The sequence below is a fragment of the Hibiscus syriacus genome, unplaced genomic scaffold (genome assembly GCF_006381635.1).
Source record: "Hibiscus syriacus cultivar Baekdansim isolate YM2019G1 unplaced genomic scaffold, ASM638163v2 tig00110600_pilon, whole genome shotgun sequence".
Classification (NCBI taxonomy): domain Eukaryota; kingdom Viridiplantae; phylum Streptophyta; class Magnoliopsida; order Malvales; family Malvaceae; genus Hibiscus; species Hibiscus syriacus.
Window position 1 is genome coordinate 702541 of NW_024062797.1, and position 24071 is coordinate 726611.

The 24071-nt window shown below is 34.1% G+C and overlaps 1 protein-coding gene, 1 long non-coding RNA gene and 1 pseudogene across 2 annotated transcripts; 2 read left to right on the forward strand and 1 right to left on the reverse strand.

Moving 5' to 3' along the window:
- The first annotated feature begins 96 nt into the window (after positions 1 to 96).
- LOC120134957 lies at positions 97 to 5892 on the forward strand (annotated as a pseudogene).
- On the reverse strand, positions 4868 to 5155 carry LOC120134958. The gene is made up of 2 exons (XR_005517207.1): positions 5065 to 5155; positions 4868 to 4945 (listed from the first exon to the last, which is right to left on the reverse strand). It is a non-coding gene; the product is annotated as an uncharacterized LOC120134958 (long non-coding RNA).
- Positions 5893 to 15599: 9707 nt separating the features above from the next.
- Positions 15600 to 16433, forward strand: LOC120134910 (protein FANTASTIC FOUR 3-like). The gene has a single exon (XM_039151282.1). It carries the CDS (start codon positions 15600 to 15602, stop codon positions 16431 to 16433), a length of 834 nt encoding a protein of 277 aa, XP_039007213.1.
- Positions 16434 to 24071: the final 7638 nt, after the last annotated feature.

The window sequence follows — 24071 nt, forward strand, 5'->3', positions numbered from 1 at the left end:
AATAAAAACTAAAAATTTTACTTCAAAGAGGAAAGAAAAAAGCCTCCTGTTTTCGGTGAATCTCCAAAATACCCCTGACCCAGTCTCTCCCTTCCTTTCTCTGTCAAATCACGCTTCTCATATCTGATAAAACCTTCTCTCTCTCAATTTCTCAAGTCCTTACCTTTCTATTATTCCTTCTTTTGATATGGAGCTTCAGCGCCAGGAGGAACAAGGCCTCCCAGAACGAAAGGGGCAGAAACGGAAACTGGAGGAAGAGATCCAAGAGGGCTGTGAAATTTCCCTCCCCACCGGCGACGCCCGCCGTGCCCTCTTGGTCGAAGTAACCGCTCATGTTAGCGTGCTCGATTCCGCCTTCTCTTGGAGTGAATCAGATCGTGCCGCTGCCAAGCGTGCCACTCACGTGCTCGCTGAACTCGCCAAGAACGGTATTTTTTTTTGAAAATCTTCAGTTTCCAAATTACGATCTCAGTCTAATTTGAATTTGCTCGCCTTTCTTTGTCGCGTTTCTTTTACTGTTTTTTTAATTTCACGATTAACGGTAATGATCTTCTTTGTGTTTTTGTTTTCTTCGCAGAGGAAGTTGTTAATGTGATCGTTGAAGGTGGTGCGGTTCCGGCTTTAGTGAAGCATCTGCAAGCGCCGCCGTGTGAGGATGACGACCGAAGCCCGAAGCCTTTCGAGCACGAAGTTGAGAAAGGAAGTGCTTTTGCACTTGGGCTTCTCGCCGTAAAGGTGATTTTACTGAATATTTCTTTTATACCCCCCAAAATGTAAATAGGTTTGTTACTATCGTAATTTATGTTTATAAATTTGCATAGTTTATACTGTAGTTTACATTTTGAAGTTTGAATTATGTATTAGAAGTTAACTTGTTTCTTCACATGGATGGCTTTTTTATATTTGAATTTCTTTTTAGTAGCTTTAGTAAATTTGGGGTTCTATATAAGTTATTTTTTTCGTTAAAATTATGTTTGACGGTAAACTTTGAGAAAATTCGAGTTATGCTAATCTGTTAACATAGGCTGTTAACATATGCTAATACGTATTGAGTCTGGTATTTTTCTTGGTTTGCATGGATGGAAATATGTTTGTTATTCACTCTGCTTAATCATTGAATCTGCTAAATTCTTTATTGCCTTTGCTGATAACAGCCAGAATATCAGCAACTTATAGTTGATTCAGGGGCCTTGTCACATCTTGTGAGTTTGTTGCGCCGGAACAAGGATAGTTCTATTACTCGTGCTGTGACCAGTCTCATTAGAAGAGCAGCTGATGCTGTCACAAACCTTGCTCATGAGAATAGCAACATTAAAACTCGTGTCAGGTTTGCTATAGTTGTGCAGTTTTAACAGAAGTTATTTGTAATAGCTCCTTGTTTATTCTAATAATTATCTTGATTGGTTTTGACAGAATGGAAGGTGGAATTCCACCTCTTGTTGAGTTGCTTGAATTTACTGATACAAAGGTGCAAAGAGCAGCTGCTGGAGCATTACGAACCCTAGCATTCAAAAATGATGAAACAAGAATCAGGTAACAGATCTGCATTCGGAAGTTGGATTGGATAAAAATGCCTTCAATGCCGGTTAATGAACTGAATACCATGGCTTCGCAGATTGTTGAATGCGATGCTCTACCTACTCTCATCTTAATGCTAAGATCAGAGGATGCTGCTATACACTATGAAGCGGTAGGATTCTTGTTGTTTATGTTACTTAGACTCGGGTGTGAGGTGTCAGACAATGGTATACGTCTGTCACAGTATGTTAATTTGTTTTTTCAAGATTTCCATGCATTTGGAGAGTCCTTCCAGAATTATATCATTGTACCCATTCCTGGATATGTGTAGGACATGAGTATTTCAAGACAAATAATGAGTAGGAGCAACATAACTTAGATGATTTTTAGGCAAATTCCATTGGGGTTTATTTTTTTTACCAGCTGTTGCATCAAATGTTTATCCAAATGGCTTGTAGGTTGGTGTGATTGGCAATCTAGTGCATTCATCACCAAACATAAAAAAAGAAGTTCTTGCTGCTGGAGCTCTGCAACCTGTCATTGGGCTGCTTAAGTATGTTTAATTTGGTTTCATGTTTCTTTAACTTTTTTTACTTCTAACATGGGTTATGATTTGTTACTTTTTGGCTGTTCTTTCGGTCTGCAGTTTATCCAAGTTTCTCATTTTTTATTAATTATGTTTTTTATTGGAAAAAACAGCTCCTGCTGCTCGGAGAGCAAAAGGGAGGCAGCTTTATTGCTTGGACAATTTGCGGCAACTGATTCTGATTGCAAGGTGAGGCCTGCTCATTCTCTTCATACTTAACTAGGCTTAAGATACTTCTTGGCTCTATTTGTGCATTTAGGGGCATGATGAAAGAAAATGATTATTGGCTCTGGAATTACTGTCCAACTATTTGAATGAATTTAGCTTTTCATGTGATTGCCTCTGTTCTTGAAGTGACTATGATGAGCAATAGTCTCTATTCTTTACTTATAAATTCCATTCCCTTCACCTCTTCATCATTTCTCCTTTCTGACACACGCCACATTAAATTTTGCAGGTTCATATTGTTCAAAGGGGTGCTGTCCGACCCTTGATTGAAATGCTTCACTCTCCTGATGTGCAGCTGAAAGAGATGTCAGCCTTTGCTTTGGGGAGGTTGGCACAGGTTATTATTTCTATTTTCGTTGTTGTGAAAGATGCTTAACGGCTTTTGTCTTCAAATCTTGCTAATGCTTGTCCACTTTTGCTGAGACAATAATGTGATCCCTTATCTCTGCTTAAAATATTTGTTTTTGAATAAAATTTGAAGTTAATTTAGTTTATGACACCATGCCAGTTTCTAACACATTTTTCCCCATAATGGATCTATCCAACCACTTGTTCTTTTGCTTCCAGGATTGTTGTAAGTCATGTAATTATCATGGCTTTGTTGGAATGTAGCCAATATGCATCCCTTGTTTTCCACTCTTTAAAGTATCACGCCTCTCAAAATTTTCACCATGCTTTTTTGCATATCAATTTTTTGCATGACATCTTAAGAAAACTTTGCTCCTCAGCATTGAACGGAAAGGGCTCATTATATTTGTCTCTTTTATTTTTCTTGTTTGTGGGGTCTTTATAGTTGCTTCTGAGACAATTAATACTCTGCTAAATTTCCTTTCTTCACAAGCTGGAACTAGTAGTTAGGTCTATGTCACTAAAATGTAATTTTGATTGCAGGACGCACACAATCAAGCTGGTATTGCACATAGTGGTGGTTTGGTTCCTTTGTTGAAGCTTCTAGATTCAAAGAATGGATCTCTGCAACACAATGCTGCGTTTGCTCTTTATGGTCTTGCAGATAATGAGGTATGTGGCATGTGGTAGCTGTCAACCTTTAAAAGGTTCTTGGACTTATATTTTGGGGTCATGGTATACATTGTTAATATATTCTTCTCTCCTGTAGGATAATGTATCCGATCTTATTAGGGTGGGGGGTGTCCAACAGCTGCAAGATGGAGAATTTATAGTACAAGTATTTCAATTCTTTTAGATGTTGCCTTTTTACTCTCCTCTTAGTTTCCATGCTACTAGTTTCTTAGTTGTTGCATGATATCCGTAAGAAATAAAAAACTTCACTAGCTCATTGCGTTGTTTTTAGTTCCTTACTGATTTAATGTTATTGGTTTATGGTATTTTCAGGCAACAAAAGATTGTGTAGCCAAGACATTGAAAAGACTAGAGGAGAAGATTCATGGGGGAGTAAGCATTTTCATTCCTATAAGGCTATAACTATCCTTTGACTATAATTATATGTTTGGACTAAAGAAATGTCCGGCTATTCAATACTCTTTATGTTTTAGGTATTTGGTTAATCTTTTGTAGGTTTTGAACCATTTGCTGTATCTCATGAGTGTAGCCGAGAAGGCAGTACAAAGACGAGTGGCTTTAGCTCTAGCTCATCTTTGTTCCCCTGATGACCATAGAACTATATTCATTGATAATAATGGTCATTTTCTTTGCCCCTTCCCCAGTTACTCAACATCAGTCATTCTTTATTATATGCAATATAAAATGACTTACTGTGTAAATGGAGTGCAAATGTTTTATCGATTTGAGAGGCTGATTGTGCTATGTTTTCATGCAGGACTTGAACTCCTCCTTGGTCTTCTTGGTTCTACAAGCTCTAAGCAGCAACTTGATGGTGCTGTAGCTCTGTACAAGTTGTCCAACAAAACTATGACACTTTCTCCTATGGATGCAGCTCCCCCTTCTCCAACACCACAAGTGAGTTTGTAACATTGGTTAGTCTAGTGTCATGCACTCCGATTGCCTGAATTAACATCATTCTGAGAAATTGATCTTATGTTTGACCATATACTGTTCCATAGTTATTGCAAGGGTAGATCGACAACATTCTCAGAGTTGGCTTTATATGGAGGAGAATAGTTCATATTTATGGAAGTTCTATGTATGTTCCTGTTATAACATACAACTTCTATGCAGGTCTATTTAGGGGAGCAATATGTGAACAGCGCTACGTTATCTGATGTCACCTTCCTAGTTGAAGGTTATACGATTTGCTTACCCAAGGCTCTGATACTTGCTATGAAAAAAAATAGTTTGTTACATGTCAAAATATAGCTTTCATTTCAACTAAGATCCTTTATTTTCTTTTCTTGCAGGTAGACGATTCTATGCTCACAGAATCTGCCTGCTTGCTTCTTCAGATGCATTTCGTGCTATGTTTGATGGTGGTTATAGGGTGAGTTCCCTTTTGCATCCTTCTAATTTTCCTGTTGTTCGTCCCGTCCCGAAAGGGGCCCAGTTTTTTATTCAAAGTACATTTCTAACAACTCGTAGACTCCATGTCGTATTTCTTTATCTTGCAGCTGATCTGAGATAAAGTCCATTATTTCTGATGATTCTGAATGTATCTAAGCTCATCTATTTTTTTTCTAACTTGGGGTTTTTCACTTGTAACGCAAGCTTTACATTGGTCCTTTTGAAAATACTGGATTGATAATATGATGATTATCACTTTTGCTTTAAACTTATAAATGATGATGTTGTCGAGCTACATGATGATCCTTTTTTAAATTCCTTGTGGTCTATGTTGCAGGAAAAAGATGCAAGGGATATTGAAATACCGAACATTAAATGGGAGGTTTTTGAGTTGATGATGAGGTATTACAAATTCTTGGATCAAGATGTATATACATCGGATTTATATCTTTCATTCTCTTCGAGCATCATTTTATTTACTTTTATTTTATTCTTTGTACAGATTTATATATACCGGCTCAGTAGATGTTACGTTGGATATTGCACAAGATCTGCTCAGAGCAGCTGATCAATATCTTCTGGAGGGACTTAAGCGACTTTGTGAGTATACCATTGCACAGGTGAGCCAAAAAGGATGTCCGTAGATATTTCGAACCCTTCCATTGCCTTAAAATATTTGATCTGCATCTGATCATTTCGATGTTCTCGTTGAAGGATATCTCGCTTGATAATGTTTCGAGCATGTATGAGCTGTCTGAAGCTTTTCATGCCATATCGTTGAGGCACACTTGCATTTTATATATCTTGGAGCATTTTAATAAATTGAGCGCAAGACCTGGGTATGTTTCGCCACGACCCTGCCCTTCTTTGGGAATTTAAGTGTACGTAAATTGAGCGTTGCATGTTTACTCTGCCATGCTGAATAAATTTGCAGGCACTTGCATCTAGTCCAGCGAATAGTTCCCGAGATCCGCGATTACTTCGCTAAAGCACTCACGAGATGTAACCCACATAAACTGCGGCTATAGAAGTCTTGGTCTTTAACTCCTGATCTCTGACTAGGTATGTTGTACAGAAAGTAGCAGGACTCATCGATTCTGATCCCGATTGATTATTCGTAGCGCGAAGAAAGTATCGATTTCTTCTTTGATTCATTTTCGTTCGGAGAAATATCGTGAATTGTGTTGGTTATTATATATATCGGAAGTGTTATCAGAGTCGGTTGTCGTCGTCGTCGTCGAGAATGCTTGGTTAAATTTGAGCATTTTGCACGTTTCTTTTACTAGCCTTGACCTTACAAGTTTCTAAATTTATTGGTTACAAATTTACTTAAACGAATTTAATATCCCATCTAATTAATCTGATTAGTTAATCATTAATTTTACATAATTTATCTAAATTTATTTGAATCCAAAAACTCAATTAAAACCTCAGTTTAATTTTTGATCACATGTTATCTGCAAACTGATTCTTCCGATTGAATTTAATTTTTTTTGGTAAATTAAGTGTTTAGTACTTAAACTAATTTTAATTTGTTTTAATGTTTAAACTTTAATTTTTTTCAAAATCGTACTTAATGTTTTGTTTTTGTTTCGTTTTAGTACTTCGTGTTAAAAACTGAATGAGTGATTTGCGTGTGGTACCTTTTTTAGCGGGTAAATTGTATCATTCATCTCAATTATTTTTTCACTTTTATTTTGGTCATTAATGTTCAATTTTTTAATTTAATTAATTTTTAAATTACTTTTAATTCAATCACTCTCACTTTGAAATTTATTTTTTTTAATTATATATTAATAAAATAATAATAAAAGATTTCATGTCAAAAAATCATTTATAAAATAAAATAGAATAAAATAGTAGTAATTTGAAAGTTGAGCCTTAAATTAAAAAAAAATTTGAACTTTAGTACCAAAATAAGAGAGAGAAGATAGTTGATAAATGAATGAAGCAACCTACCCATGAAAAATATAGTGGTGTTAAGTTTTTAACAACGAGATATTAAAATGAAACAAAAACTAAATGTTATATATGATTTTGAAAATTTTAAAATTTAGGTACTAAAACATACTAAAACTGATAGTTTAGGTATTAAATACATAATTTATCCAAAATTTCTTTTCATAAATCTAAAATAATATTTATTAACAATCATAAGAATAAATAACCGTAACAACGAGCCATTAACAATCATTTAAATGAAAGGTAGTCCGAATAATTAAACAAACTTGAGACAGGAGAGCCGGATTCTGTTAATATTGAAATATGGCCAGATTCCTTCTTGGTAAAACAACAAACATAACATAAGAAAAGGAAATTATGCTTAAATATAATGTCGAGGCACAGGAGCACAATGGATTTCATCTTCTATTGCCACACGTCCTACACACTAAACAAGGAATGACGCCGGCGGCCGGTTGATGTGTTTGATAGCATTCTCAGAATCATGAACATCGATATGAAACGGATGAATTTCACCATCAACATCCACCAACTTTACTTCACTGCATTATTATACAAGATCCCTCTGTCCCTCAACGGATCCTCTCCGGCAACACTGATAAGCAGCCTCGAACATCCAAGACCGACCAAGATCGGAGCTCCGGGAGCCCCTCGGATGATCGATACCCCCGGGCGCCTCCGGATACACCAAGTGCCAAATGGTGCACGTTGCCACTTTCTCTCGTTTCTCAACATCTCAGACCCGACTGGCTTGGAACCCCAGGCGGTTTTTTGTTTTCTTAAAAGGTTAAATTACACCATAAGTCATTGTATTAAGAGTAATTTCTTAATCGGATTATTTATTTAAAATGTTACAACCGAATTACTTTATTTGTCCATTGATAACAATCATATCTAAGGATGGGCATGGGTCGGGTTTTTGGTGCACCCGACCCGACCCGAGAACAAGGAATCCTCCACCTGAGATCCGATCTGATCCGACCGAAACAATATTTAACCCGACCCGACCCAATATATAACTTAAAAATCCGACCGACCTGAAATAATAATAAAAAATATTTTTATTCAATAAAAATAGTGATTTAATTGAAAAAATAATATATAGATGGTATTATTGTAATTATTCCCAAATATATAAGGTAAAATTATTTTTTTCGAGTCGGGTCAGGTGTTTTTCACCCTAAATCCAAACCCGACCCGACCCGAACATTATATTTAAAAAATCCGAACGACCTGATCCTAATTAAAAAAAAAATAACCCGATCGGAACCCGTTGGGTTCGGGTCCCATGCCCATCCCTAATCATATCATTATTGATCTTCCCTACTTTAGATCTTTTGATTGAGCTTGAATACACAATTCATATTCATAGACAATTTTCTCACGATATTTGATTCTGATTTGCGGTTGTCGTTGATGTTTTAGTAGTTTAATCTCATATTGTGATTTGTTTATCGATACAATCATTTTTGTTTGTATCTTTCTTTTGTTCAAGTTTTTTTTTTGTTGATATTTAAACTTTTTCTAGTATCATCATTGTATGATTTTGAGTGACCACTTTATTATATCAATAATTATAAAAAAAATCTAAATATATACTTAATTTACGAACTTGACCTCGTAATAAACTTTTACATGATCTAATTCCGATTAATCAATTAATAAATTAGATCTCGTAGTCATACAAAAATGAATATATCATAAAATTATCTATTTATTTTACTATGGGCCTCCATTGGGCCTTAATTGTATTAAAATTCCACTCAATGTGAGGTTTGCAAAATAAAAAATAGTTTATTGTAATTCCTTTGACTAAAGGATTATGTACTTATAATTTATTAAGCACACATTTAGTATTATGCCATGTCATGCGGTTGACATATTTATGGATATGGCATGTCAACGAAGTAGCGTAAAGGCACACAAATGCTTGTATTATGCACCCAAATAGTATGTGCTTTTAATAATAAAACTCTTTCCAATAATATAATAAAAGTTAAGGGTGTTCAAAAAAACCCTAACCGTTAATCGGTATAATCATCACATTTAACAGGTTAATTAACCAAATCGTTAATATTAAATGATTTCGATTAACTGAACCAATAAAAATAATTGTTAACGGTTAAGGTTACGATTACGATTACGAATTTTGATAAAAGGTTAACCAATGGTTAAACGTTAATAAATTCAATTTATAATTATATTTCAAATTTATTATATTTTTAATAAAAGTTGTATGCAAATAACTTAATATATATATATATATATTATTTCTTTGAAAATATAGAAACATACTTACACCAATATAATTATGTGGTTATTGTTAGGTACTGAGATATTGGGAGATGCACATACTTACATCGATGTAGTCTTTTTATTTTATTCACTTACACATGTGTAAGTATGCGTTTAACTGTTAAGTGCTACACTCTTTTTAATTTTATTTACTTACATAGAGGGGTGTGCAAAACTATTCGACCCGGTTGACTCGACTCGGTCAACCCGGTTGACTCGACCCGGTTGACCCGACCCGCCGACCCGAACCTAAAAAAATCGAGTATTTTTTTAAAAAAAAGATTACTCGGCTAGGTAGGGCCCGGGTCACAAAATTGAAGTTTTACTGGTACCCTGTTACCCGAGTACCCGGTTAGTTATATATATATATAAATATATTATAATAGATTATTTATATTATGGGTTATTAGGTTTTGTATTTCAAAATTTTAAATTTTATGTTCGGAAGTTGGAGTATGTAATTTAAAGTTTCGAATATTTAAATTTGTGTATATAATTTTTTAAATTAATAATTTTAAAATGAAAAAAACGGGTACCAGGTACCCGCAACATCCTGGTCGGGATACGGGTCGAGAAATACCCGAAAACCCGGGTTCCCGGATTTACACACCCCTACTTACACATGTGTAAGTATGTGTTAAGTACTACATATTTTTATATTATGTATTAGGAAATTAAATCAAGAAAATAAATCAATTATCCAATTCTTTCATTAACAAACTCGAACGCAATAATTTATTTGCAAACATGTTTGCATGGATTGATGACGTCGTCCCTACGAGTTTTAAAATTAATTAAAACAAGTGGGGATGGTTGTCAAAAGGCATAATGAAGGTGCTTTGTAAACGTGCTTACTTCAGCCGTGAATTGTATTCTCGTCTTTCTTAAAAGGTCTTAATTATAATAATTAGGTCATGCCAAATATTTATTCATTTAATTAAAAAAATAAAAATAATCAAACTTTGTTAGTATTTCTTCAAGTAAAGAAAAATAGAATTAAAAAAAAATCAGAGAAATCAGATAGATTCTGATGTAAATCGATTAAATGCATGACTTTAAAAAAAATAATCTTCAATGTGATATATTCAAAAAGCTTTTATTGTTACACAAACCAAACGATTTTAGTAGTAAATGAATTGTTGATATTCCTTGAAGTTTCGAGTCTGGACACCAGAAATATCAAAGGCATGAGCGTTCGATGTTAAGTGGTTAAGAGCTATCTACTTTGTACTTAATTCGGATAAATATAAATATAAATAAAATAATAATCACAGTCTAATTATTAAGCCATCAAACTAAATTTAAAAATGGATGGATTATGATCTAAGTTGTTTACTTTTGAAATTAAAAGGGGCCTAAAAATATTTAAACCCAAAAAAATGAAAGATCGAGGTCTAATTCACATAATTTCATAAATAAAAGGACCTAAGAACGATTAAACCGAAAAAATCAAGAGACCAAACTTAATTTATCGAACTTTAAACTAAAAGGGACTTAAAAAGTAACCAAACCCTGAACTTTTAACACTACACTTAGTGATTAGTAATTGGTGACAAGTTAAGGACCACATAGCTACATGATAGGTACTCTTTTTTATATTTTAATCTTCACTAATTGAGTGTGTAAAGTTGAGGTGTATGATGAAGGTGATCTACTTGATTAAGGGGCTGTTTGTTTATTTTAGAATGATTAAGCGTTGAATGATTCAAAGGCTCTGTATGAATTAGCTCTGAATGTGACATGCTGTTTGATAATGACTCTGAATCATTCAGATTGTACTTATGTTGCTTGAATCATTCAGCACTGTTTTGCTGAATCATTCAACACTGTTTTGTTGAATCAGTCAGCACTGAATAATTCATAGGTGCGAAACAAACGCGCTGAATGCTGAACGATTCAGCATTCAACGCTGAATGATTCCATTAAGAGGCAAACAAACATCCCCTAAATGAGTAAACAACTTGGGGTTGCATCCACTCTTTACTTGCTTTATTACAGAATTTCTTTGCTTAATACAGAGACCATGATATTTATATATCAACCACCCTTATTAAAATGGATATGGATTCCATCATCATCACCCAAAGGAGATGTAAATGAGCTAAACATCTAACTTTTTGCCTAGTAAATCTAATCACAAGTAATTTTTTTGTCTAAAATGATTATAAAGTACTATATGTTCATAATTTTTTTCAATCATTGACAATGTACGTATACAATTATTATTCCTATTATACCGTCTTTAAAGTTTAAATATACGTTACTAACATGGTTGGTTCAAGTGATAATCACATTGATATCGCTGAAGCATGCCTCGAATTCGAGTCCTTGTTTATGTAGAAAATCCCACCCTGGAGACTCATCTACCAAAACCAATGTACGCCCCAAGTCGATTCAGATTAGTCAAGTTAAAACATTAGAAATCGAGAAGATAAAAAAAAGTTTAAATCTAAGTTGTCTCCTAATATGTGGAAAATGATTGAATTCCACCGATTGTGCCTGCTTGACAATCGCCTTAATATTTGGTTGAAATTTCATATAAAAATTCTGACCTTTTGTATCAAAACACCTACCAGCCTAAACCGTTAATTTTTTTTTGTCTATTTTAATTTTTCAATTTTTTTTTTATTTTTTTAGAATTATACTTAATGTTTAATTTTTTTTTTCATTTTAATATTTCACCGTTAAAAACTTAACGGATAAGCTCGTTGGTTGTCGCATCTACAGTCGTCGACCGTCGTATTCGTCTGCCGATGAAACCCAAAATTTTTGACTCGCACCTTTTCGATCCTACACAACTTTGATTTCCGTTTCATGGGGAATGCCTCAATCTCCTCAAATCATTGACGGACACTCCAATTTCTTCATCTTCCGATCTTCGTGGTCCACCATCATGGGTCTAAAACTGGATTATATTGATTGACCTGTCATTCTCTTATGGTCCACCATTCGGAATGGTCGTCTGTCTATCGGAGCTATATCACGTTAGCTTGTCCATTAAGTTTTAAAAACGATATACTAAAATAAAATAAAAACTAAACATTATATATAATTTAAAAAAAATTAAATACTAAAACATATCATAATTAATAATTTAAATACTAAATGCATACCTTATCCTAAACATATACGGCTCGTGTCAACTTCAAACTTAACGAGATTACACGGTCCATGACCAATAGAAAAGAGACAACAACATCAAAGTCCAGTCTGATATTCCCATCGTACATGTTAGGCACAAATAAGCATAAAACAGCAAAGCAACATGCTAAAAAAATATCTGTTTGTTCATGCATGCGTGATCACAAAAGGGCAACATGTGAAAGACCAGCTTGTTATGCAAGCTTATGGAACCATTAGTTTAAACCAATTGTAGGGTAGGTCGTTTGTTGTCCGAAACGTGGCCTAGTCCCTGGGTCATTGAGGGAGATTCTATATTTAGCAGTCATAGGTAAGCGCCTAGCTCGACAAAGCTAAAGGGGTGAGTTAGTGGAGAATCATGTCATTTATGGCCCGGACATGGTTTTTTTTTTTTTTGGGTTCAATGAAAAACCATAGCCACGGACCAAATAGAAGAATGATGCTAACTAAAACCAAACTCAACCAACCTTAGACTAAAACTGATCCAATTCCATTAAATGGAGTCGAACTTTTGAATATTTCGATTTCATCTTCAACTTATGATCATCATTCTAAATTAGTCTTTATACTCTTTCCCCATACTCATTTAAAAGATATATAATTCAGTTCCAAACATATTTTAACCTAATTTTGTTCAAACGTGTAATAATATAGCTTGACATGACAATTTCGTTAACATGATATGTGATTAGCGTATATTGATAGTTTAAGATGAAATTGAAATGTTGAAAAATTTGGAATCTATTTTAGAATGAAGGTTACAATTTGCGGATGAAATCGGAATGTTCAAAAATTTAAGACTAATTTAAAATGAGACTTATAATTTGAAGATAAAGTTAAAATATTAAAAAATCGAAATATCTTGGTGTTCACCCCTAGATAGGAGCACGACATCCCTTAAATAAAATCTTAAGACTAACATAATGAATGTAAGTAAAAAAAAAAACAATAATTGGTGTTAACTACATGGATGATCATTTATATTTGTATTTTGTTTAATTTTGGTCATTGATTTCAAAAAAATAAGATATAGTCACTTTCGTTTTTATTTAATTAAGATATTACCACTTTTATTTTTATTTATTTAAGATGTAACTCTTGTTAATAATTAACCGATTAAGTGACGTGATATTCTGGTATAATAACATATTTGATCCTTAATATTTAATTAAACCTCATGATCATCAAACATCGAAGAATCTGAAACACACAAAAATTAAGTAAAATATTCAGTTACACCAGGATAATAACTGTAAATTCTTTGAACGGATACTAAATTGATAAATAACCTGTAAACTGCGAAAAATGTGGAGCAACATGACCTAATTTGAATAACTTTTTGTCCTTCTGGGACTCACACTTGGATTTGCCATTTCTTTAAATATTTCCATGTTGGGTGCGGAGGCTGTCGGTCCAAACACCTTTCGAGAATCTCAAACTCTGATGATTTGACAAACTTACCCTTCATGGTGTGGGTATGCTGGGGCCAGGAGTGGTGTTTTAGCTTGAAGAAAGTGTTGTTTTGGTCAATTCGCAAAATTTGTGTCTCGCTAGAATTAATGTCCATTTTTTCAACTTTGGTGTTTGACTCGTAAAACATGAAGGGTTAGGTGTGACAGTCTTAATATATAGTTTAAAAAAGATTGTTACTGGTTTTTTTTAAATTGATAAAAAAAATTATTGAAAACATTATTATTTCTATTGATTTTGTTATTATTGGGCGTTTTACCGATTTTGTTAACATATATGGTAAAGTGCTACGGTTTTGTTATTTTTTTACCGGTTTTGTTATTATTAGGCACTTTACCGAAAATGTTAAAAAATATTAATGTATTAGGTAGAAATAATAATGTTTTAAGTATTTTTTTACCGGTTTTATTAAAATAAATAATAACAAAACCATTAACGTTTTTTCTTAACCGTATATTAAGACTGACGCACGGTAGACTTCCCTCGTAAAACATATGAATCATACCTGAAACAATGGATTGCTTGTGATTCTGGTGTTCGAATTTTTTTTAATATTGTGAATAAAGTAAACCTAGTTAAAAGAATTATTCTTGTAATAAGTTTATACGATACTTGATACAAATTAATGGACCGACAGATTAGATACTAATGATTATAGCTTGAAAAAAATATCAACAGGTGGTCAGCTCTAATTAGGTCCAGTTCATGGTCCCCTAGGGTTGGTATAATTGTTTTTTTGATCCTAAAATTATAGAACTTTTTTTTAAAGGGGTTTTGTATTCATCGGGGAAATTCGAATACAAAATGACAAAAACATGAGTCTCGTTAAAAAATCTTTCTAATCCTAATTGAAGGAAAAAGAGTGCATCATGCTATGTAAGAAAGCGAATAATCAACAAATACTCATACACAACGAAACAGACCACACAACGTAATTAACAACCCAACAACTATGCATGCAAGCATCACTGCAACGCAACCTTCCCATGCAGCCTTGGAGGCAATCCAACGCAGAAGCTAACCCTATGAACCAAACATAACAGCCACAACAGCAAGAGGACACCAGATCCATAAGGAAACTAGTACGTAAAAAGGCTCACCCGGATGTATTAAACTTGCACTTCCAGCACGATCACTCCACCACGCCCGGCACCAAGCAAATAAAAAATTATAGAACTTTTAAATAATAAAATGGTAAAATTTCTTGTTGTACCCTAGTTTCATAAATTTTTGTTGATTTTAAAGTTGTAGGGTTTTAGACTTTCTGGTAATAAAATGATAAAATTATGTTTTACCTCCCCTAGAAATGTATAGTCTAATCTTAAATCACTCAAGTATCTAATTTGATTTAACTTTAGATATAATCAAAATTGAATGATAGTACTGCAATAAAGTTATTGGCAAGTAACAATTCATTGTACGAATTTATGCACAATACATTGAATAAAAGTAGAGAAAAGAAAGAAAGCAATGACAATGGAAGTAACAATAAATATTTGGGAGTATCCTCCACCACGTCCTATCCCTTTTTGTTAATCTCTTTTTGGAAAGCGGAAAATCAAATGTGGTGGAAGTTTTTAATTCAAAAATCAGGTCGGATTTTGAATCAGATGGAATCTTTCTAAGTTCGGGTTAAATTAAATACGAATAAAAATATATAATCTCGAAGAGGATTTAGATGAGTCAAAATTCGAACCCGACCCAAATCGTGACCATCCTTAATCTTCACAACTTTTGGTGGAGAAATTAATTGCCGACAATCAAATTATACTCATTTAATGTACCAAATTGAAGGTGCTTCCTTTTTTGCCATTTTCTTTGTTCCCTTTTACCTGTGTCTGACAGATTTCAGATTTGTATAATCCGAGTGGTGCCATATGCTGGCACTTTTTGAGTACTACAAATTCACATCCCCAGTCCCTCCCCTTTACCTCATCTCACTCCACTTTCCAACTTTTGCATTATGGCTACGATCGTTTGCCACCACCACCGAGGCCTACAGTCGTGTCTCGAGTCGCTGATAGCTGAGCCGAGAGCGTTGAGGCTAACGCTATCTTCGTCGAGGTCCCATTCCGTTAATTCGAATCCTGAACCGGGTGGCTTGAGTGTACTCCAAGCTATGTTCGATGGTCCTAGGTTGCCGACTGAAGGGAATGGAAACACTTATGTTCATCCTTTAGTCAAGCGTTCTTTGTCTGCTCTGAGTGATAAGAGCCTGGAGCTGTGCACCGAGAATTTGGGCAGCGAGACGGGAAGTGACGATGTCCTCGACGACGACGACGACATTTTCTCGTTGTCGCCTTCATCGAATACTCGGACATGGAAACAACATATATCGCGACGAGTATCGGGCGGTAAGAAAGCATTCGGAGTCGATTTCCCGCCTCCGTTGACGACGATAAGCGGGGCCGAATCGCTTCGAGTTCGACCCTATCGCGAAAACGGAAGGTTGGTAATAACAGCCGAGAAGGCTCCATATAACAGCACAATCTTCCGAGCCGAACGAAGCAATGGCCGCCTTCGACTATGCGTTATGAAAGACTATGAAGAAGAAACAGCAGCCGAGGAGGAAAATGACAACATTGATAATGGAAACGATGAAGAAGATGAACTGGAAAACGATAGCAACGCCATAGTCGAAGAAGAAGAAATGGGGAGGACAAAGCTAGAAAGGAGGGAAAGAAGAAGCGGCGGCGTTGGCGGCGGAGCGGGGTGCAAAGGAGGTGGACATGAAGAACAAAAGATGGCTAAATTGGGTGGCTACAGCCATAATTTTGTTCTGGATTTGCCTGTATGATAATTATTATTGTTAATATTATTATTCCTTCACAATTTTAAGTTTTTGTTTGTTCTGTTGGATTTTTTTTGGGGAATTTTGATTTCCTCTGTTTCATCCTTCAAGGAATGCTGTTTGTGGTAGTTAGGCAGTTATTATGGTTATTCGTGTCCTGTATCTCTCTCTCTCTTACATATAAAACACAAACTTTCTAATTTTTATTACCAAAAACAAAATTGAATAATTATCTATCAGACACTCATTAATTAAATTTTACCGATTTAATACCTATATGTTGATATGGACGTAAAACGCAAATCATCAAGCATGCATTCGCTGTTTTTTCGTCCGAGTTGATGCCACGCAGGTAAAACACGGATCACCATCCGCGCCTTTCATTATTCACCTTGAATTATTGAGTGTTCTATTATTACCCTAAAATTGGGCAACTCACCCACCCCTCCTATATAAATACCGCGAATGCAAACATCAAACAACATCAAAATTATTTTCGCATTCTTTTTTTATCAATTCATTCTATCAAGTTAAGTAGATTTTGTTATAGTTTTTATAATGTAAAATTATTTTTATTATATTATATTAATTTTATATTTAATTATTTGGCCAAATTTTTTTTGTACTAACTATTTTGTATTGCTTTTTTGCAATTGTAAAATGGAATGTGAGATTAACTCTCAGGATATTTTGCCGATACAGTAACAATATTAAATTGTGTTTTTTAATGTATTGTGATTTTTTTAAAATTTTTTAGCATTAGTTTATATTTTAATTTGTATACTATTTATTTAATTAGGCATATTTCAGCTATTATTTTTGCAGATATAAGACTTTCAATCTTTCAAACTCTCAAAATGAGACGTATTTAAGCTATTGTTTACTATGATTGATAAATTTGGGAAAATGAAATCGGCTTTGTCTTCGCATCAAATCATTCTGTCAGAATACCCTTTAAGATAAACATCACTATTGAGGAGATGATCACTAAAATTTTAAGGAAGGTTCATGTTGGAAGTACTAGAAGAATGTCATAGCTTCAGTACATATTTCCAACCGCAATATTTCCGTTAACTTATACAACGTTTGAACTCTCCCAATGATGACGATGTTGCTATGATGGTTGATTCCAAGAATCAAAATTCAAACGATGATACACAAATGATGTTGTGACGATGAAATTGTTGCTTATGAAATCTCAGTTTGTGTTATTTTATTTTCGTTTGCTTTCAGTTAATGTCATTTGAGCATTACTAAGTAATGAAATACTTAAGTGAAAATTAAGTAAAAACATTACAAACTAAATAATAAAAACAATAACAACAATTAAATAGAAACATTAAATAGAAACGATACAATTTAAACAATTAAATAATAAAAACATCAATAAACAAAATAAATAAAAAGTCTACAATTAAATAAAAATTACAGTTACTGATAAATAAAGAAAATTAAATAAAAACATTACAAACTAAGCAAGTCTATCGATGTTTGTGTCTTGAATGTGTTCCACAGGATGATAGCTGTCTATTTCGATGATGGTTTCTTCTCACTCTCGTCATCAGCAGCAGCAGTAGTATCTACATTTTGCTGATGAGGGACGGATGACGATGTATCATCTCCATATAATAAGGATTCTGGAGATGTATGATTAACCATTCTACCACTCATAGAAAACTGTGAAAACATCGATATTAATAACTGCAAAACTGAGCCGGAAGTGTCTGAGTCTGTGGTGAAGCATCACCCGCCAAATAAGCAGCATATGAAGCTCACACTGGATCTACAAGCATGGAACTATAACATACGATAGGATGCGTCATAAAACCTACGGCAGTGACATATGAATCAGTTGTGGTGGCATCTGAAACATCTGTAGTGCCATCTGAAACGGTTGTATCCCCATCTGAAACGATTGTGGAATGTAAATTGGTATAGACAATGGCTGCTATGATGATTCCGGTGCTGTAGTTGAGGATGAACCGGAAACGCCTGCTCTTCATCCACGAGTCGGGGATGATAATGCTATGACAGTTGACGTTTTTCTCGACATCGATGAATGTACACGCCTCGTGCTTCCTTAGAAAGTATGAACGACTTTATGTTCATGTTGAACCACTAATAATAGTCATCCACAATCGAATAATGATCCATATAAATCGTCTCCCTACGGGGAATACGTCAACGTCGATCCTCTTAAATCATTAACCACATAGATTACATCCTTGTTAGTGTTTTGATTTTTAGTTTTTAATAATAATGTCTTTATGACACATTTTTCTCTGTCTTTATATTATGTTTTATTCTGTTTTTTGTGCGTTTTCGGTCGTTTAGCCGTTTTTTCGTTTTTTATTTTTTTTCTCAAGGTGAACTTAACGATGCCTTGACTAAGATGACGTTTATTTGTTATTCTTGTGTATTTTTTTGTTTTGGACCATTAGATTAAAATAATATACCTTTAATAAAAAAAATTGAAAATATACATCACGAGAGGTTCGACTGGAAAGACAAAAAGAGATAAAAGGGTTAAACGAAACGGGTAAACTAAACCAACCCACAAAAAGAACAAAACACTGTCTAAGATTCGCGTCCGTACGGTACCATCTGACAATATTGACGTAAGCATATTTTAGTTCTTAAATTATTTATTTAATTAGTGAGTATGGGGCCCTAACAAGTAGAGTTCCCTCAACTTGGGGACGCCTTGGCCCATAATTAAATAACCCTAAATAATTTTTAAATTAATTAAATAATCATTTAACTCTGAAAATATAGAATACTACATTTTTTTTATAATTGAACTAATCTAATCTTTACAGGTAATGAAGAAAAGGCCTTTTGCTCTCAGAGGTCCAAATGAGTTACTGTCACGCACCGGAACTTGGTGATTGAGTTTAGGGGTTAACTTAAAGCTTTAAAAATTTTAGAGGTTAAAATTAAAATTTTCAAAAAAATTGAGTGATTTAATTTACATTTTTTTAAAATGGGGTTTAACTAAAATTTTTAAAATTTTGAGAGGCTTAATGAGAATTTTTAAAAATTATTGGAAGAACTTAATTATTTACATTAAAAAATTTAAGAGTTTAATCTGAATTCTTAAAAAATTTGTGGCGCCAAATTATATATATATTTTAAATTTAAAGATCAAAATTATAATTTTTTAAATTTTGGGGCATGACCTTAACTAGTCTTCATTGTGTTCCGCCTCTACTGTCATGTATATTTGTTGAGTTAATCGAATGACGAAATTGGCCAAGAGGGGGGTGAATTGGCAATAAAAATTTTGTGGAAGCTTTTGCAGAAAATTGAAAGCAATTGCACAGCGATTTACAGTGGTTCGACTTTCTCAAACAAAGTCTACGTCCACTACCTTAGCTATCCACACTAAGGATTTTCCAACAAATTCACTAATTTGTTCTTTCTTTTGAGGCCAAAGAGATAACCTTACAATTCCCTCAAGAGTATACCCCAACTCTTGAGAACACTCTTTTCTCAAAGAGAAGATTACAAATTTGCAAACTTACAAGAAAACCTCACAAGGTAAGATGTTTGCACAATTCTAGAACAAAGAAAAGAACACTCAAGATGAATACAATTGAGCACAAAAGTGTTCTTGAAAGCAAAATGAATATTGAATAAAAAGGGCTTGAAATGCTCAAACTTGAGGTTGATGCTTTCTCTTTGATTCTCTCTTGATTCTAGTTGCTTGATGTTTCTTGTTTTTGATCAATGGCTTCTAAGCTTGCTTAAATACACCTTGGATCACTTCTGAACGTTGGGGATAATTAGAGAAGATATTATAGCCGTTTTAGTGTGAAAACATTTAATAAAACAGCTTGGACAGTGGGGGGAATCGGTTCCCTCTCATAGGGAATCGGTTCCCTAAGTGTAAAATTCAAATATTTCGACCGTTGAGCAAGGGGGAATCGGTACCCCCTTGGGGGGAATCGGTTCCCTCCGAGCATTCTGGAAATCTCGGAGCCAAACCATTCAGGGGGGAATCGGTTCCTCCTATGGGGGGAATCGGTTCCCTCTGAGTAATTTGGAATTTTTGGCTTTGAATTGGTTCGAAATACTTTATAAAATATTTTGAAATTGTTTTATGATTAAAACTTAATTTTACACTTAAGTAAGGATCAAAAATGATTTTTGAAATATTTGGAGTAATGTTTTGATATTCGAATAGTTATATCGAATATACTTAGAAAATCATTTGGAAAATCTTAAAATCCATTTAACTTAATTTGTTATATCGAAATATTAAAATGTTTCAACAATCTCCCCCTTTTTGATATAACAAAACATTTTAGTAATTTTAAGATTTTTGAAATCAAGTTTTGAAATTAGAAATTATTAGAAATTACTCCCCCTTACTTTAACACTTAATTCTTCTCCCCTTTTTGTTAAATCAAAAAGTCATTGTAAAACAAGGTTTTGTAAATCATTTAGACAATTGATTTATTAATTATAAGCTTAAGCTGCTAAGATCATAATCAAAAGAGAGGTTAGCCATTAGTTTCATAAATCAATATTCATAAATAATGTGATATGGCAAAATTGGTCATATTGCTAATGATAATGTAAATGATGCAAAAATGAATAAAACAAACCAAACATATAAGTTCACACCATTCATATATCCAAAATCCAACAATCCACAAAATCAAACATATCAAAATGTTGAAACAATATTCATTTTGTTCAAAGTTTTAAAGCTAAACATAAAATCAAGCATCCGGATCGGTAGGAGGAAAACGGGCTCGCATAGCGGCCATCTCGTGTGTGAGTTCATGATACGAGCGTTGGTTGATTCATTGTTTGCACGCATCTCCCGAAGAATCTCTAATTGTTGAGCTCCCATTGTGGATAAATGAGACTCTATAGAGGAAAAACGCGAGTCCATGGTAGCGTATCGGTAATCGAATGTCTCCATAAAGGATTGAAAATATGGAGGCATTTGATGCGTTTGTTGCTTGCTCCTCGGGCTGCTCTTCGGGCTGATCAGGTTCTTCTTCAACTTCATCAATATCCCTCATTAATTGTTCAAACTCGGGATCTTCGTCAGCTTCGGGTGGAGCTTGTGAAGAACTAGCTCCCGGAGTAGAAGAACGAACCCATTCACCGGTTTCTTTGTCCTTTACCCATCCCGCTCTCGTTAAGGAAAGAAGATTTATTTGTTTCTTAAGAGGAAAAACGGCATCTAGACCGACTCTAAGCCAGCTTGGAAAACAGATTACTCAAAAGCAACCGTAAACTAGAGATGAACAGTGTTTCTTGTTAGGAACAAGATTTACGGTTTCAACAATTTCAGCAAAAATAATCTGAGGTAGGTTAATTTAATACGGTTTTCAAAACAATGAACCACCAAAGATCCAAAGCTCTAAGAGTAGAATAACGACCTCCGGATGGTCGAAACCACCAAGAAATCATTAGATGAAGAAAACGCTCATGTAGGTCTAAGACACTCGCACTATCCCTTCTTTATAACGAGAACCTAAGATTTGTTTTTCATTCGAAATACCATCATTATCTAATCCAAAGTATTGGCTATATATGCCGGGTCATATATAAGAATTGTCCTAGAAGGTAGGAACGAATTCCTATGGTTTCGGTTTCAGCTTGGTTTTTAACACATACGGCATTAGAGTAGAATATACGAACAAGTTGATGGTAAACGATGGGTTCAAGATCAAATAGTTTATCAAATTTCCATTCTTGTAAAATGGGAAGATATTTAAAATTGATAGCTAACATAGCTTGACGAGAAGGAATACGTTCTTCCCGGATTTTGTAAGAATCGAATACTGATAATACCAATATCGGTGATTTCTAGACCCAGGATGATTGAAACACGAATTTTGGATAGTCAAGTTAGGATCAGTGGGATTGGGATTAGAAATTGGAATAGAAGGAGGATTTGAGGTGGATTTGGTTGACGACTAGAACGACTAGATGAAGACCTAGGACGTTTAGGATTTGACATGGTGAAGAAAATCGGAATAGATATAATAACCTGCAATTTTAAAACAAGTGTATGCAATTCAATTAATCCCAAAACTCAAATGAGTCCTCAATATTTCAAGATTCTCTAAAACAATCCTAATGGGCAAAGTTTTTGAAAAACTTTTGAAAAATGGTTTGAGAAACAATATATGTATAGTTTTCATAATAACAATATAATTTGATCAAAACACAATAATTTGAAAAATAACATTTTTTTTTTTATTTCGAAAATTTAAAAAATTTGAAAAATTCTTGTGTTTTTGATGAAATTAGTTGTAACATCTAGTTTCTAATCACTAAATAACCAATGCCCGATCACTATTTCAACCTAGAACTAATTGAAACTAATCCTATGTTCAAAAATAATGAAATAAAGAGTTTAGAAAAATTTACCTTGAAATATGAAGATTGAGGGGATTTAGATGTTGTTTGCACGATTTTAATGATTCCAACAGGTTTGGAAGATGATTTATGAAGCAAAATCCGATTATTATCGTTGATTTGAGGCAAAAATGGAGATTTGAGGGGTTTAGAGAGTGAGAACGGCGGAGAGAGAGAGAGAGAAGAGGGTTTTTGGAGAGTTTAGGTTATTCTGCCCGATTTTAGCAGAACCCCAGGGGGGTATCGATTCCCCTGTGGGGGGAATCGGTTCCCCTTCAAAGGGGGAATCGGTTCCCTCAGGGGGGGATCGATTCCCTCTGCACAAAATGCTAAAATCCGAATTTTTAAGCACAAAATGCTAAATTAATCTTTTCTAGTGGTATTGGCAACTCATATATCAAACTTTAATTATGTTCAAATAATTAAATTAATCTTTAATTGATTTTGAACATAAAATTAATTTCATTAAGAATCACAAACTCCCCCTAACTAATAGCAAGAATGCAATCAAAAAATATAAGCATTTTCAAGATTTATTAAAAGTGCTAAAATTATTTTAAACACTAAGTGAAGATAGATTGGTCAAACCTAATTCTCTCCTAAGTGTCCAAAATCTTTCCTTGTCTAAGGGTTTTGTAAAGATATCGCTAATTGGTGCAAAGTATCAACAAATTCTAGAACTACATCTTCCTTAGTGACATGGTCTCTAATGAAGTGATGTCTTATTTCAATGTGCTTAGTTCTAGAGTGTTGGATGGGATTTTTAGTGAGACAAATAGCACTAGTATTGTCACACTTGATAGGAATAGTACCTACTTCAATTCCATAATCAAAAAGTTGTTGTTTCATCCATAAAACTTGTGCACAGCAACTACGGCTGAAATGTATTCCGCTTCAGTGGTAGATAATGCAACACAATTTTGTTTCTTTGAAAACCAAGAAATCAGCATATTTCCAAGGAATTGGCAAGTACCGGAGGTGCTTTTCCTATCTAATTTGCATCCTCCATAATCCGCATCAGAAAAAGCATGCAAGCTAAAACTAGAGTCTCTAGGATACCAAAGTCCTAAACTAGGAGTGTCCTTAAGGTATCTAAAGATTCTCTTAACAGCTAGTAAATGTGATTCCTTAGGACATGATTGAAATCTAGCACATAAGCAAACACTAAACATAATGTCCGGTCTACTTGCAGTTAGATAAAGCAAAGAGCCAATCATTGACCTATATAATTTAACATCTACACATTTACCTCCTTCATCT